General features: G+C 34.1%; 1 protein-coding gene across 2 annotated transcripts in view; it reads left to right on the top strand.

Annotated features, from left to right (window-relative positions):
• VPS13B (vacuolar protein sorting 13 homolog B) overlaps positions 1-14,219 on the top strand; it is a 794,525-nt gene that overhangs the window by 512,668 nt on the left and 267,638 nt on the right. For both annotated transcript variants that reach the window (XM_063079322.1, XM_063079323.1), the window contains exon 31: positions 1,907-2,110. In XM_063079322.1, the coding sequence (XP_062935392.1) occupies positions 1,907-2,110 (204 nt within the window). The remainder of the gene's footprint in view (positions 1-1,906; positions 2,111-14,219) is intronic.

The raw sequence follows: 14,219 nt of genomic DNA, 5'->3' as shown, positions 1-14,219 counted from the left end.
TAGATAAGCTATTCAGATTCATGTAGGATAATGTACTTCAGGAATGGTCATGAAGTTTAAAATCTACCTCTTTATGATTAGTTTAATTTTCAAGCATGTATATTTTGTTTATCTTTATAGTAGTTCTGATATTAAAATAGCTAAAGCACAGAGAGGTTGAACAATTTAAGTTCATGATCATTGGAAAGTCTGAGACCAAAGCTTACATGAATCAAATGCTTATCCTATTTTCTACAACTGAGATTTGGATAGTTTTGCAATTTACTTTTAAGCTGGATTTATACCTCCAAATATTATAAATTACTCTGAACTTTCAAATCAGGCTTAATGTCAAATATAAGCATTAATTTCAAGAGCAAACCAAAAGAGAAAATATAAAATCCCAACCCTGATTCTTAGTTTAAAATTTGAAAGTCAGCATATTTACAAGTATCTGACATTATACCTCAGTATACAAACTGTGTTTGCATAGAGAAAAAACCTGTGGGAAATCATGTTTTTGACAGATGGATGATAGGATGAATGTAGCTTAATATAAAGGCAAGACAAAACATGGGGAATTTCAAGTCTAAATGAAATGAAAATCCTGACAAAATTCAGTGTCTTTGAGGTTGCAATCTTATGATAGTACAGTTTCTCTGTGTGCCAAGGGAAATAGAAAGACTGATGTTAATGCTGGGCTAGGTTTGCTTGTCTTTTAATACAGCACTAATCGTAGTTCCACATTTTTTTTTCTTCCTTCAAAGGGATTCTTAAAGTATTTTATTTTACCTTAAAAATATGTTTAGGGAGTTTATTTAAAAGGTGGAGAGTACTGGCAGTTTTAAAATAATTAAATGTAACTTTTATATGGGGAGTAACAGTCTAGGAAAATAGGGTAGGCCATCAGCTGCCCAAGATACTTGCTGAATGCCAGAATTTAAATGGAACTGAAGCAAAAGTTTACTGTTTAAAAACTAGATGTTATTGCTGTGGACAGATAAGTTCTCCATTTGAGATGTGTAAAGATTTATGCAGTGAATTTAAATCAATGAATTGAAACAGCATTTACTGATTGTTATATAGGATAGGTAGTTCCTGACCTCAAGAAATTTCTGGTATAGTGGGGAAGATTGACAAGTTACTGTGATATTTTTGTATTTCTAAGTGTAGGGATATCCTAAGAAAACAGATGTGGGAGGGAAGGAGTTTGGAGAAAGATGATCAGGAAAGGCTTCATAGAAAAAGGTGATACCTGAGCTAGACCTTTTAAGAATTAGCAGGATTACACCAATATTCAAATGAAACTAGAGCATTCAACCATAGAGAGACTCTCAAAATATCACTCATCCTTACCCCTACCCTCATTCATTTATTTTTTCTATTTGCTCTCATTTAGAGCAAATTGAAAGGGTTCGTGGCCCATTTTATGAGCCCTATTTCTAATATAATTTTTGGGCTTATGCAAACTGTAGGCTACCTTTCCTTGCATGACCATTCCTAGACTAATTTTTCTAAGTTAGAAAAGAGAAAAAGAAAACCAGGTTCAGCTTCTCTGGCTCCTGCTGTGACTTGTTGACCAATGCCTATTTGTCTCCCTCTTCCCTTACTGGTAACTACCTCTCACAGCATCTCAGAAGTTGAAATCATGTATGTGATATTACTTAGAAAAAGAGTACATTGATGGGAATAATGTAAGAAATCATTATAGGGTAGATTATTATAAGTAATAAGTTTTGGATACATTTTCAAGTCATGCTATGTGGTATCATCCTAATACCTATATCATAGATGTGATTAGCCCAGTTTATTCATTAGTAATCCAAAGGGAAAAAAATGGTAATGATACTATATTAGTGAACAAAATAAACATAGCATATTTATTTCATATTTATTTTATCTTTTTTTTTTTTCACTGCCTTTACAGACGAGCCTTGAACTTAGGAATTCTTCGAGATCCTGGATCAGAAATTGAAGATAGACAATATCAAATAGACCTGCAGTCCATCAATATTGGTACTGCACAATGGGATCAACTAAAACCAGAGAAGGAAAGTAGTACAGGAGGTGTGCTAACAGAGAGTGAGAGGAATTCTCAAAATCCAGCCCTTGAGTGGAATATGGCCAGCAGGTAGGAAATAATTAAGAAACTTTCTACACTTTGTTACACTTCATGGCTGGAAAAACAGTTGGTGATATAATCTTTAGCATGTCCAACCTATGCGTTTTGGTCTGCTTTTCATTATAAACATAAAATATATTTTGTAATTGTAGATGGTGATTTTGCTTGGAACCCTGCTAGTACTACCACTTTTACATTGTAATTTTTTTTTTTTTTTACAAGTTTGCTATTTGATGAAAGGATCCACTTCAGGCCAAAGGATACATTCACATTTTCTCTTGAAATCCATTGTATTTGGTGTCAATCATTTTATTTATTTATTTTTTAGCCTCTCTTTTCTCCTTCTAATAAGAGGAGAAAAACAGCTGATACTGTGTGAAATTATGTTTAAGTTAGAGTAGGGGGAAAAACAAGAGTTTCTAGCTCTGGTTTTTTTTTAATCCACTTTAAAAATGTTTTCTGGGAACATAGCTGCTTTTAGTTAAAGGAATTAGTCTTGAATGTGAAGTGTTAAGATGACAGAGAGCCATTGCCATTTTACCCAGCCTGTTTGTGTTTCACATCAGAGATACAGGTATAATTGTTTGCTGGAAAAATGGACTAGGAATTAAAGGTACTTTTGTATTATAAAACTGGAGGTCTTTATAATTTTAAGGAAATGTTTGTTACTTTTTATCCGTTTTTCTACTTATAAGATAGAATCAGTAACATCTGTTGCTTGTAACACCTTATGGTGGTTTGTTGGTTGGATTTCATTTAAACATCTTGTGCAGACTTTGTTACATGTTTGGTTCTTTTGTAAAAAAAATTTTTTTAATTTATTTTTTTTATTGTATATGTTTAGGGGGTACAGTTTGTTGTTTCAATACATACATATGTTTTATAATGATCTAATCTGAATAGTTAGCATATACATCACCTAAAAATCTATCATTTCTTTGTGGTTATAACATCAGTATCCTCTTTTCTGGCTATCTTCAAATATACAGTACAATATTATTAGCTATCGTCACCCTAGGACACCAGAACCTGGTCTTCCTATCTAACTATAACTTTGTAACTTTGTACCAGTCTGCCAACCTGACCCCGACTGCTGCTTCCGCACCCTCCTTTCCCTGTCTCTGGTAACCACTGTTTTATTCTCTATTTCAGTCTTTTTTCTCTTTTAATTTATTTTTCTTAACTGACCCATGATAATTGTATGTATTTGAGGAGTACGATATATTTTGGTAGGTACATTCATACTGTGTGCAATGGTCATTTCAGGGTGCTTAGTAAATCCATCATCTCAAACATTTGTCACTTCTTTGTGTTAGGAACATTCAACATCATGATGAATAGCTATTCAAAGTTACACAGTACTTTGTTGTTAACTGTAGTCTCCCTGTATTACTATAGAACCCTATGTCCCATTCTTCCAATTTAATATTCTACATTCACTGACCACCCTCTGTCCATCCCCCAACTTCCACCAACCAGGCTCTAGTAACCACTATTCTACTCTCTGGTTCTATGAGATCAACTTTTTTAGCTTCCACATATGAGTGAGAACTTGTGGATGTGGTATTTCTCCCTCTGTGCCTGGCTTATTTCCCTTACCATAGTTTTCTCCAAGCTCATCCATGTGCTGCAAATGGCAGAATTTTTTTTTTTATTTTTTATGGTAATGTAGAATTCCGTTGTGTATATGTACCACATTTTCTTTATCCAGTCATCCATGAAAGGACATTTAGATTGGTTCCAACTCTTGGCTACTGTGAATAGGGCTGTGGTAAATATAGGGGTGCAGGTGTCCCGTCAGCTTGTTGACTTCCATTCCTTTTAATGTATATACAGTAGTGGGATTGCTGGGTCATATGGTACTTCTATCTGTAGTTGTTTGAGAAATCTCCATACTGTTTTCCATAGTGACTGTGCTAATTTATATTACCACTAACAATGTGTAGGAGAGTTCCCCTTTCTCTGCATTCTCTCCAGCATCTGTTATTTTGTCTTTTTAGTAATAACCATTTTAACTGGAGTGAGATGATATCTCATTGTGGTTTTGATTTGCATTTCTCTGATGGTTAGCAATGTTGAACATTTTTTTCATATGCCAATTGGCCATTTTTGTATGTCTTCTTTTGAAAATGTCTATTCACTTCCTTTGCCTGCTTTTTAATTGGATTATTTGGTTTTTTACTGTTGAGTTGTTTGAGTTCTTTTTGTATTTTGTATATTATGATATTAATCGCTTATCGGATGCATAGTGTGCAGATATTTTCTTCCATTCTGCAGGTTGTCTTTTGACTCTGTTGATTGTTTCCTTTGCTATAGAGAAGCTTTTTAGTTTAATATAATCCCAATTGTTAATTTTTGCTTATGTTTCCTGTGCTTCTGAAATAGCATTCATAAAGTTTTTGCCCAGACATATATTCTGAAGTATTTCCCCTATGTTTTCTTCCAGAAGTTTTGTAGTTTTGGGTCTTACACTTAAGTCTTTAATCTCTTTTGAGTTGATTTTGGTATATGGTGAGAGGTTGCAGCTGTCCAGTTTCATTCTTCTGCACAAGGATATCCAATTTTCCCAACATCATTTATTGAAGAGGCTGTCCTTTCCCAAATGTATGTTTTCTGCACCTTAGTTAGCTGTAAGTATGTGGATTTATTTCTGGGTTCTCTATTCTGTTCCATTGGTCTAGTTGTCTTTTTTATACTAGTACCATGCTGGTTTTGGTTACTGTAGCTTTGTAGTATATTTCGAAGTTAGGAATTATAATGCCTACCACTAGATTCTTTTTACTCAGGATTGCTTTGGCTATTCAAGGTCTTTTGTTGTTCCATATGTATATTAGGATTTTTTTTTTTTTCTATTTCTGTGAAGTATGTCATTGGTATTTTGACAGAGATTGTGTTGAAACTGTAGATTACTTTAGGTAGTATGGTCAATTTCACAACATTAATTCTGCCAATCCATGAGCATGGAATGTCATTCCATTTTTTTGTGTCCTCTTTAATTTCTCTCATCATAGAGATCTTTCACCTCCTTGGTGAAATTTTTTCCCAGTTATTTTATTTTTCTGGTAGCTATTGTCAATAGGATTGCTTTCTTGATTTCTTTTTCTGTCAGTTCATTGTTGGTATATAGAAACACTACTGATTTTTGTATGTTGATTTTGTATCCTGCAGCTTTACAGAATTTAACAACTTTAAGAGTTTTTGGTGGAGTCTTTAGGTTTTTTTTAATATATAAGGTAATGTCATCTGCAAAAAAAGGATAATTTGGCTTTCCTTTTCCAATTTAGAAGTCCTTTATTCCTTTCCCCTTGCCTAATTGCTCTGTCTAGAACTTCTAGTACTGTGTTAAATAGGAGTAATGAGAGTGCACATCCTTGTCTTGTTCCTGTTCTTAAAGGAAAAACTTTCAGCTTTTCCCCATTCAGGATAATGTTACCTGTGGGTTTGTCATATATGGCTTTTATTTTGTTGAGATTCTTTCCTTCTATACATATTTTGTTGAGAATTTTTATCATGAAGGATGTTTAATTTTATCAAATGCTTTTTCTGCATCTATTAAGATAATCATATGGTTTTCATCCTTCATTTAGTTGATGTGGTTTATCACATTTATTTATTTGCATATGTTGAACCCCTGTTGAGTTCCCAGGATGAATTCCACTTGATCATGATGTAGAATCTTTTTGATGTGCTCTTGAATTCTGTTTGCTAGTACTTTGTTGAGAATTTTTACATCTAACTTCATCAATGATATTGGCCTGTGGTTTTCTTTTTTTGTTGTATGTTTGGCTGGTTATGGTATCAGTGTGATGAGGGCTTCATAGAAGGAAATTGAGAGAATACCCTATGCTTTAATTTTTTTTAATAGTTTGAGAAAAATTGGTATTAAATCTCGTTAAATGTTTTGTAGAATTCAGCAGTTAAGCCGCCTGGTCCTTGGCTTTTCTTTGTTGAGAGACTGCTAATTACTAATTCAATCTCATTGGTCAATATCAATCTTTTCATGCTTTCTGTTTAATCTTGGTTGAGTCTTGGTAGGTTGTATGTGTCCAGTAATTTATCCATTTCCTATAGATTTTCCAATTTTTTGATGTATAGTTCCTAATAGTCTCCAATGATTCTTTTTATTTTGGTGGAATCAGTTGTAATGTCTTCTTTTTCATTTCTGATTTTTTTTTATTTGGGTTTTCTGTCTTTTCACAGTTAGTCTAGCTAAGAGTTTGTCAATTTTTTTTAATCTTCTCAAAACAAGAACTTTTTTTCATCAATCTTTTGTATCTTTATTTTTGTTTCTATTTCATTTAGTTCTGCTCTGATCTTTCTTATTTCTTTCTGTCTACTAATTTTGGGATTGGATTGTTCTTGCTTTTTTAGTTCCTTGAGGCATAACATTAGGTTGTTTATTTGAGATCTTTGAACTTTTCTGATGTAAGCACTTGTTACAATAAACTTCCAACTTAGTACTTTTTTTGCAGTATCTCATAAGTTTTGGTATGATGTGCTTCTATTTTCATTTGTTTCAAGAAATGTTTTGATTTCCTGCTTTATTTCTTCTTTGACTCAAAGGTTGTTCAGGAGCGTTTTGTTCAATTTCCATGCATTAGTGTAGTTTCCAAAGTTTAGCTTGTTATTGGTATCTAGTTTTATTCCATTGTGGTCTGAAAAAATACTTGATATGATTTCAGTCTTTTTAAATTTGTTGAGACTTGACTTGTTGCCTATCATGGTCTATCCTAGAGAATAATCCATGTACTGATAAAAAGAATGTATATTCTCTAGTTGTTGGATGAAATGTTCTATAAATGTCTGCCAAGTCCGTTTGGTCAAAAGTGCCTTTTAAATCCAATATTTCTCGGCTAATTTTTTGTCTAGATGATCTGTCCAATGCTGAGAGAGGAGTGTTGAAGTCCCCAACTATTTTGTGTTGGGATCTATCTCTCCCTTTAGATTCCACAAAAATTGCTTTACATATCTTGGTACTCTGATGTTGGATGTGTACATGTTTATGATTAATATATCCTTTTGCCAAATTGATCCCTTTATCATTATATAATGTCCTTCTTTGTCTCTGTTTATAGTTTTTGGTTCAACATCTGTTTTATCTGACGTAAGTTTAGGCACTCCTGCTCATTTTTGGTTTCCATTTGCATGAGATATCTTTTTCCATCCCTTCATGATTAGCCTATGTGTATCTTTACTGGTGAAGTGAGTTTCTTGCAGGCAACATATAATTGGATCTAGTTTTTTAGTCCATTCAGGCAGTGTATATCATTTAAATGGGGAATTTAATCCATTTATATTCAAGGTTCTTTTCAAAAGGTATTGCCTTACTCTTGCCATTTTAATTTTTTTATGGCCTCTGGAGCTAGCCTGCAAGAACATAGCAGAACCTAGCATCTCTGTAGAGGTCTGCAATGGGGTGAAAAGACGCTACCCAATCTGCTGTTGGTCAGGGAGCAGGTGAACACTGGTGCAGCTCTGTAGAGGGCTGCTGGATCAGCTATTGATCCTGCAGCGGGCCAGCAAGGGTGCAGCCAGTCCTAGCTGCTCTGTAGAGGCCTGTATTGGAGGGTCAAAGCCCCTGCTCAATCCATTGGCAGGCCACACTGGAGCTGCAGGTTTGTTTTCAAGTGGTGCTGTACCATAGCTGTTTAGGATAATAGAGGGGATTCCTCTCCCTGGGCTTCTACTTTGAGGCTGTGTAGCTGCACAAAATCCCAGCTGCTCTCCAACTGGGTTTGGGGCCTGAAAGGACTGGGGACTTTCTTGTGGCAGGGATTGTTGATGTTTGTAGCAACAGTGAAAACAGCTGAGGTTTTTACATCTTACCTTCCCACTGCCTGACTTTGAGCTGGTGCCTGTACTGGGGCAGAAGCAGGGTGCCTTACTGTGCTCTGTATAGTGCTAATATTATCTTCTGTGCTCCACTACTGGTGAGAAAAGCAGCATGGTGATCCTGCCACTAACAAACCACTATCAGAACCCTGACATTCCATACACACACACTCCCAGCCTGATAATCAATTCAGTAATCACATCCCCAGTGAGCCAGCTCATGATACGACTGACCCAAAAGGTGCACGTGCACGCTCCCAGCCTGTGAACTAACCTAGCGATACCTTTTCTGGCAAAGCTATATCACCACCACCACAAACCTCCAAAGCATAGGTCATCGAGTTAATCACAGACATAGCAAAGGTGGATTACAACGAAAGAAACTACACAAGAGTCTATGCTACTGCATCCATCAAGAACAAAGCCATTGCTCTCTACATAATTGACCCCCGAGGATACATTTGCAAGTGAAAGTCTTCCCATGCAAGCTGCTCTACAAAACTCAAATAGGTGACTCTTCCACCAGATGCATAGATATCAGTGCAAGGAAACAAACATGAAAAAACAAGGTAACATGATATCACACACACAAAAAAAACACCAAAATAATGCTCCAATAACTTATCCCAAAGAATTGGAAATTGCTGACTTGCTTGAAAAGGAATTCAAATTAATAATGTTAGGGAAATTCACTGAGATACAAGAGAATACAGATATAAAATTTAACAAAATCAGAAAAAAAATTCACATTCTGAATGAGAAGTTCAACAAAATGATATCATTTTTAAAAATCAAGCAGAAATCTTGGAATTGAAGAATTCATTGAATGAAATAAAAAATATATCTGCGAGTCTCAAGAACAGACTAGATCGAGCAAAAGAAAGAATTTCTGATCTTGAAGATAACAGTTTTAAAATAACATAGGAATACAAAAAGAGAAAAGAATAAACAAAGCTAACAAAATCTATGGGATACTATTGCACAGAAAAAATTTGGATTATGGGCATTCTAGATCATCAAGACAGAAAATTAATAAGGAAACATTAGATTTAAATAGCCCCATAATAAACCAGTCCAAATGTCCATCATCAGATGAGTGGATACAGAAAATGTGGTATATCTACACAATGGAATACTACTCTGCTATAAAAAAGAATGAAATACTGCCATTTGCAACAACATGGATGGACCTAGAGAGAATTATATTAAGTGAAACTAGTCAGGCACAGGAAGAGAAATATCACATGTTCTCACTTATTTGTGGGAGCTAAAAAAATAAATAAATAAATATACTAACAACGAGTGGGGGGGAGACACAACAACAATTCCTTGAAGTTGATATGACAAGCAAACAGAAAGGAGTTTGTTGGGAGGGAGAGGGGAAAGGGAGGGGGAAGGGAGGTTTAGGTAATGGACTACAATAATCAACCACATTGTATATTGACAAAATAAAATAAAATTTTTTTTTAAAAGCCTCTTCATTTGAAAAAAAATAAAAAATAGAATAAACTTCTCATCAAGGGAAAAATAAATAAATAAATAGCCCCATAGACCTAGCAGTCATATACAGAGCATTTCATCCAACAGCTGCAGAATACACATTCTTTTCAACAACACATGGAACAGTCTCTAGGATTGACCATATATTAGGCCACAAAATAAGTCTCAATAAGTTCAAAAAAATTGAAATCATATCAAGTATTTTTTCTGACCATAATGCAGTAAAACTAGATGTCAATAATAAGAGGAACTTGTGAAACTACACAAATACATGGAAATTAAACAACATGTCTTGAATGACCCAATGAGTCAAAGAAGAGATTAAACAGGAAATCAAAAAATTTCTTGAAACTAATGAAGACAGAATCACAACATACCAAAACCTATGAGATACAGCCAAGGCAGTATTAAGAAGAAAGACTATAGCAATAAATGCGTACAACAAAAAAATAGATTTCAAATTAACAGTCTAACAGTGCGCCTCAAGAAACTAGAAATGCGAGAACTAAACCCAAAATAAGAAGAAAAGAAACAAAAATAATTGCAGAAATAAATGAAATTGAGACTAAAATACAGTACAAAACATCATTTAAATAGAAAGCTGGTTCTTTGAAAAGATAAACAAAACCAACAAACCATAATCCATACTAACCCAGAAATAAAAAGAAAAGACACAAATAAATAAAATCAGAAATGCAAATGGAGACATTACAAAAGACAGTGCTGAAATGCAAAGGATCGTCAGAGACTATTATGAACAACTATCTGCCAATAAATTTGAAAACCTAGAGGGAATGAATAAATTCCTGGACACATATGCCCTACCAAGACTAAATCAAGAAGAAATAGAAAACCTAAAGAGACCAATAACAAGTAATGATATTGAATCAGTAATAAAAAGTTTCCCAACAACAAAAAAAGCCCCAAGGTCAGGTGGCTTTACTGCTGAATTCTACCAAACATTTAAAGAACTAATACTTCTTAAACGATTTCAAAAAATTGAAGTGGAAGTAATTCTTCTAAACTCATACTAAGAGGCCAACATTACTATGATAACAAAAGCAGGCAAGGACACAACAACAACAAAAACTACAGGTCAATATCCCTGGTGAACACAGATGTAAAAATCCTCAGTAAAATACTAGCAAACTGAATCCAACAGCATATCCAAAAGCTTATACACCAGGATCAAGTGGGATTTATCCCAGGTATGCAAACATGGTTCAACATATGTGAATCAATAAACATAATACATCACATCAACATAACAACAAGAACAACAACGAATCATCTCGATAACATGCAGAAAAAGCATTTGATAAAATTCAACATCCCTTCATGATAAAGACTCTCAACAAATTAGAAATAGAAGGAAATATCTTAATACAGTAAAGGCTATATATGATGAACCCTCAGCTAACATCATACTGTGCTTTTAGCTTTCCCCCTAAGAACTGGAACAAGACAAGGGTGCCCACTTTCTCCATTGCTATTCAACATAATACTGGAAGTCCTATCCAGAGCAATTAGGCAAGGAAAAGAAATAAAGGGCATCCAAATTGGAAAGGAGGAAGTCAAGATTGTCCCTATTTGCAGAAGACATGATTTTATATAGATAGAAATCTAAAGACTCTACCAAAAAAACTCCTAGACCTGATAAACCAATTCAGTGAAGTTTCAAGATACAACATCAACATAGAAAAATCAGTAGCATTTCTTTACACCAGCAATCAACCAGCAGAAAAAGAAATCAAGAAAGCTATCCCACTTACAATAGCAACAAAAAATAAAAATAAAAATTTAAGCAAGGAGGTGAAAGATGTCTTCAATGAAAACTATCAAATACTGATTAAGGAAATTGAAGAAAACACAAGTAAAGGGAGAGACATCCTATATTTGTGGATCAGAAGAATCAAGATCATCAAAATGAGCATACTTCCCAAAGCAATCTACAGATTCAGTGCAATTTCCATCAGACTACCAATGACATACTTCACAGAAATAGAAAAAACAGTTCAAAAATTTATATGACACAAGAGACCCAGAATAGCCAAAGCAATCCTGAGCAAAAAGAACACTCCCTGACTTCAAAATGTACTACAAAGTAATAGTAATCAAAGCAGTGTGATGCTGACACAAAAAGACACACAGACCAGTGGAACAGAATGGTAAATTAAGAAACAAATCCACATCCCTACAGCTGATTTTTGACAAAGGAGCCAAGAAAATACACTGGAGAAAGGACAGTCTCTTCAAGAAAAGGTGCTGGAAAAGTTGGAGATCCACATGCAGAAGTATGAGATTATACTCCTATCTCCCACTGTATACCAATCAATGCAAAATAGATTAAAGACTTAAATGTAAGACCCAAAACTATAAAACTTCTAGAAGAAAACATACGGGAAATACTTCAGAATATATGTCTGAGCAAAGACTTTATGAATACTACTTCAGAAGAACAGGGAACAGAAGCAAAAATTAAGAATTGGGATTATATCAAATTAAAAAGCTTCTGCACAGCAAAGGAAACAATCAACAGAGTGAAACAACTTGCAGAATGGGAGAAAATATTTGCAAACTATGTATCCAAGGAAGGATTATTATCCATGTGGAAGAGGTGGTCACAGAGCCAAAGAGAGTGAAGACAAGGCAGAATCCTCCAGCATCTGTCCATTAGTCTTCCTCTGCATTTAAAACATGATAATTTTCAGAGACTATTGGCTATTATTTCCCTCTACCTTCCAAGTATTGTGCAAGTTTCTTTCTTTCTTTCTTTCTTTTTTTTTTTTGACAAACTGAAACATTTTTAGCAAGTTGGTACAGAACAAAACCACTACAGAAAACTACATTTGTCTTTGTTCATTTGTACACTTGTTCCTTGTCTTGTCCAATGTCACTTAAAATAGAGCTAAGTGTAGAATCCTTGTTTCCTTCCTCTTAGTCAATTACTTTTCTCCTACTCACGGCTCAGATCATTAGGCTTATGGTAAAGTTCGTTATTCAGTTTTTTCCTTTTTCTCTTAGCAATCATTTTTGCTACATCTGGGTTTATTTTATAACGTGGGGAAATGATGTGCAGAGAACTAGGGTAACCTGTATTGATGTCTGCCATGTGCAGGTTGCACATTTAAATCACTGTTGCTGTTCCCATGGTTATGTATTTGTGCTTTGGGGTTGGGGTGTTGGTGAAAAGTTTATCTTATGATTTCCTTAAAGTACCACTAAGCCTTAATTATCCAGGTTGATAATAACACAGTTTTCTTTTTTTTAATGTTTAAAGATATAATTTGTATAGACTTTTGAAAACTACACTTAAAAACAAATAATTTAATCTTTATTACAGTACTTTTTTTTCTTCTCATCACTGACTTTGATTTCCTTATGTGTAATTTATCTTTTAAACTTCATTGTCAGAGGAGAAATAGTTACAGCATATTTGTTTCTTTAAAAATTTTGATACATAATAACAAATTATATATGATACTCTGTGGGGATTTTTTCCCCACATGTTGAATTTTTTTAAATTGTTACTATGTTTGTTTAGCAAGCCAAATTTGAATTTGACACTTTCCTAAAATCCATCATTCCTACACTTCATAGGATTGGTAATATTGAATATGGGGAACTGTGACTAGGTACTGGCATTAAAAATCCCTGAATCATCTATTACCAGCCTTATATCTGAGAGATTATGACTATTCCATGTATCTTTAGATCTCTTTTATTATTTGAAGTATTACAGGTATGTTCACAAATCATAGGAGCCCTTGCATATATTGATTTGTGATTAATCAAACACTAGATTTTTCCAGAATTGTACCTGAAATCATACATAAGAAAGTGAAAGGGAAGTTTTCTTTGTTTTAAATTTTTAACCTGGAAACAATCACTTTTATCTTATTAATTCATGAGGACAATAAGCTAACGCCTGAGCAAAATTATAGAAATTAGTCTGATTCTCATACCTCATAGGTTAATGTCTAGAAGGACTTAAACCTATTTGAATTATGTTTTTATAATAATTTTCTTAAACCTTGCCATGACTTTACATAAAGGAATGTGATTTTTTTTTCCTCCTGCATAATGTACCTGGAAACTGAATGAGAAGGGAAAAGGGATACTAATGCAGCAGGAAGTAGCAGTCAGTTTTTCCTTCCTAGCAGCCGATATCTTCTTCCTTACATATTGGCTGATGGTGTCCTTGTGGCATGAAAAGATGGCATCGAAATAAAAGGACAGAGATCCTATCTTGCCTGGTCTCACTTTTCTTTATATCTTAGCATAGTTACTGATAGACAGTAAGTAGGTACCCCCAGAATAAGAAAATATTTATATTGATTATAACCATCATAGTAGTATACCATAAAATTTTAAAACCTCCTATACTTTCAGTTACTTTGAAGTCTTCTGACAACTCCTAGCATCATAATTGTGATAGACAGATAAACAGACAGATGCCCTTATTCATCAAAAGTCAACTGACCAGTTTCACTCCTACAACATTTTCTTTTCAAGAGAAGGAGCCAAACAAGATTATATCAGGAATGTACTTAAATGCACATGTGCATCATATAACCTTTAAGTATCCTGTATAATTCTGTGAGCCCTGTACCTGGTACATTTTATTACATTTTATTAAAATTTTAAAAATAAGATGAAATGTCTTCTGACCCTCTCTCTCATGATGGATTCCTATTTATATCCTGAAGACACAATTTCTAATGTTCTTTTAAAAACATTAGGTAGTCCCTCTATTCTCTCCCTCCTCCACCTTTATTTTGAAGTT

The sequence above is a fragment of the Cynocephalus volans genome, chromosome 15 (genome assembly GCF_027409185.1).
Source record: "Cynocephalus volans isolate mCynVol1 chromosome 15, mCynVol1.pri, whole genome shotgun sequence".
In the NCBI taxonomy this organism is placed as follows: Eukaryota; Metazoa; Chordata; class Mammalia; order Dermoptera; family Cynocephalidae; genus Cynocephalus; species Cynocephalus volans.
The sequence above is the reverse complement of the archived record's forward strand: the minus strand, read 5'-3'. Positions and strand labels throughout refer to the sequence as shown.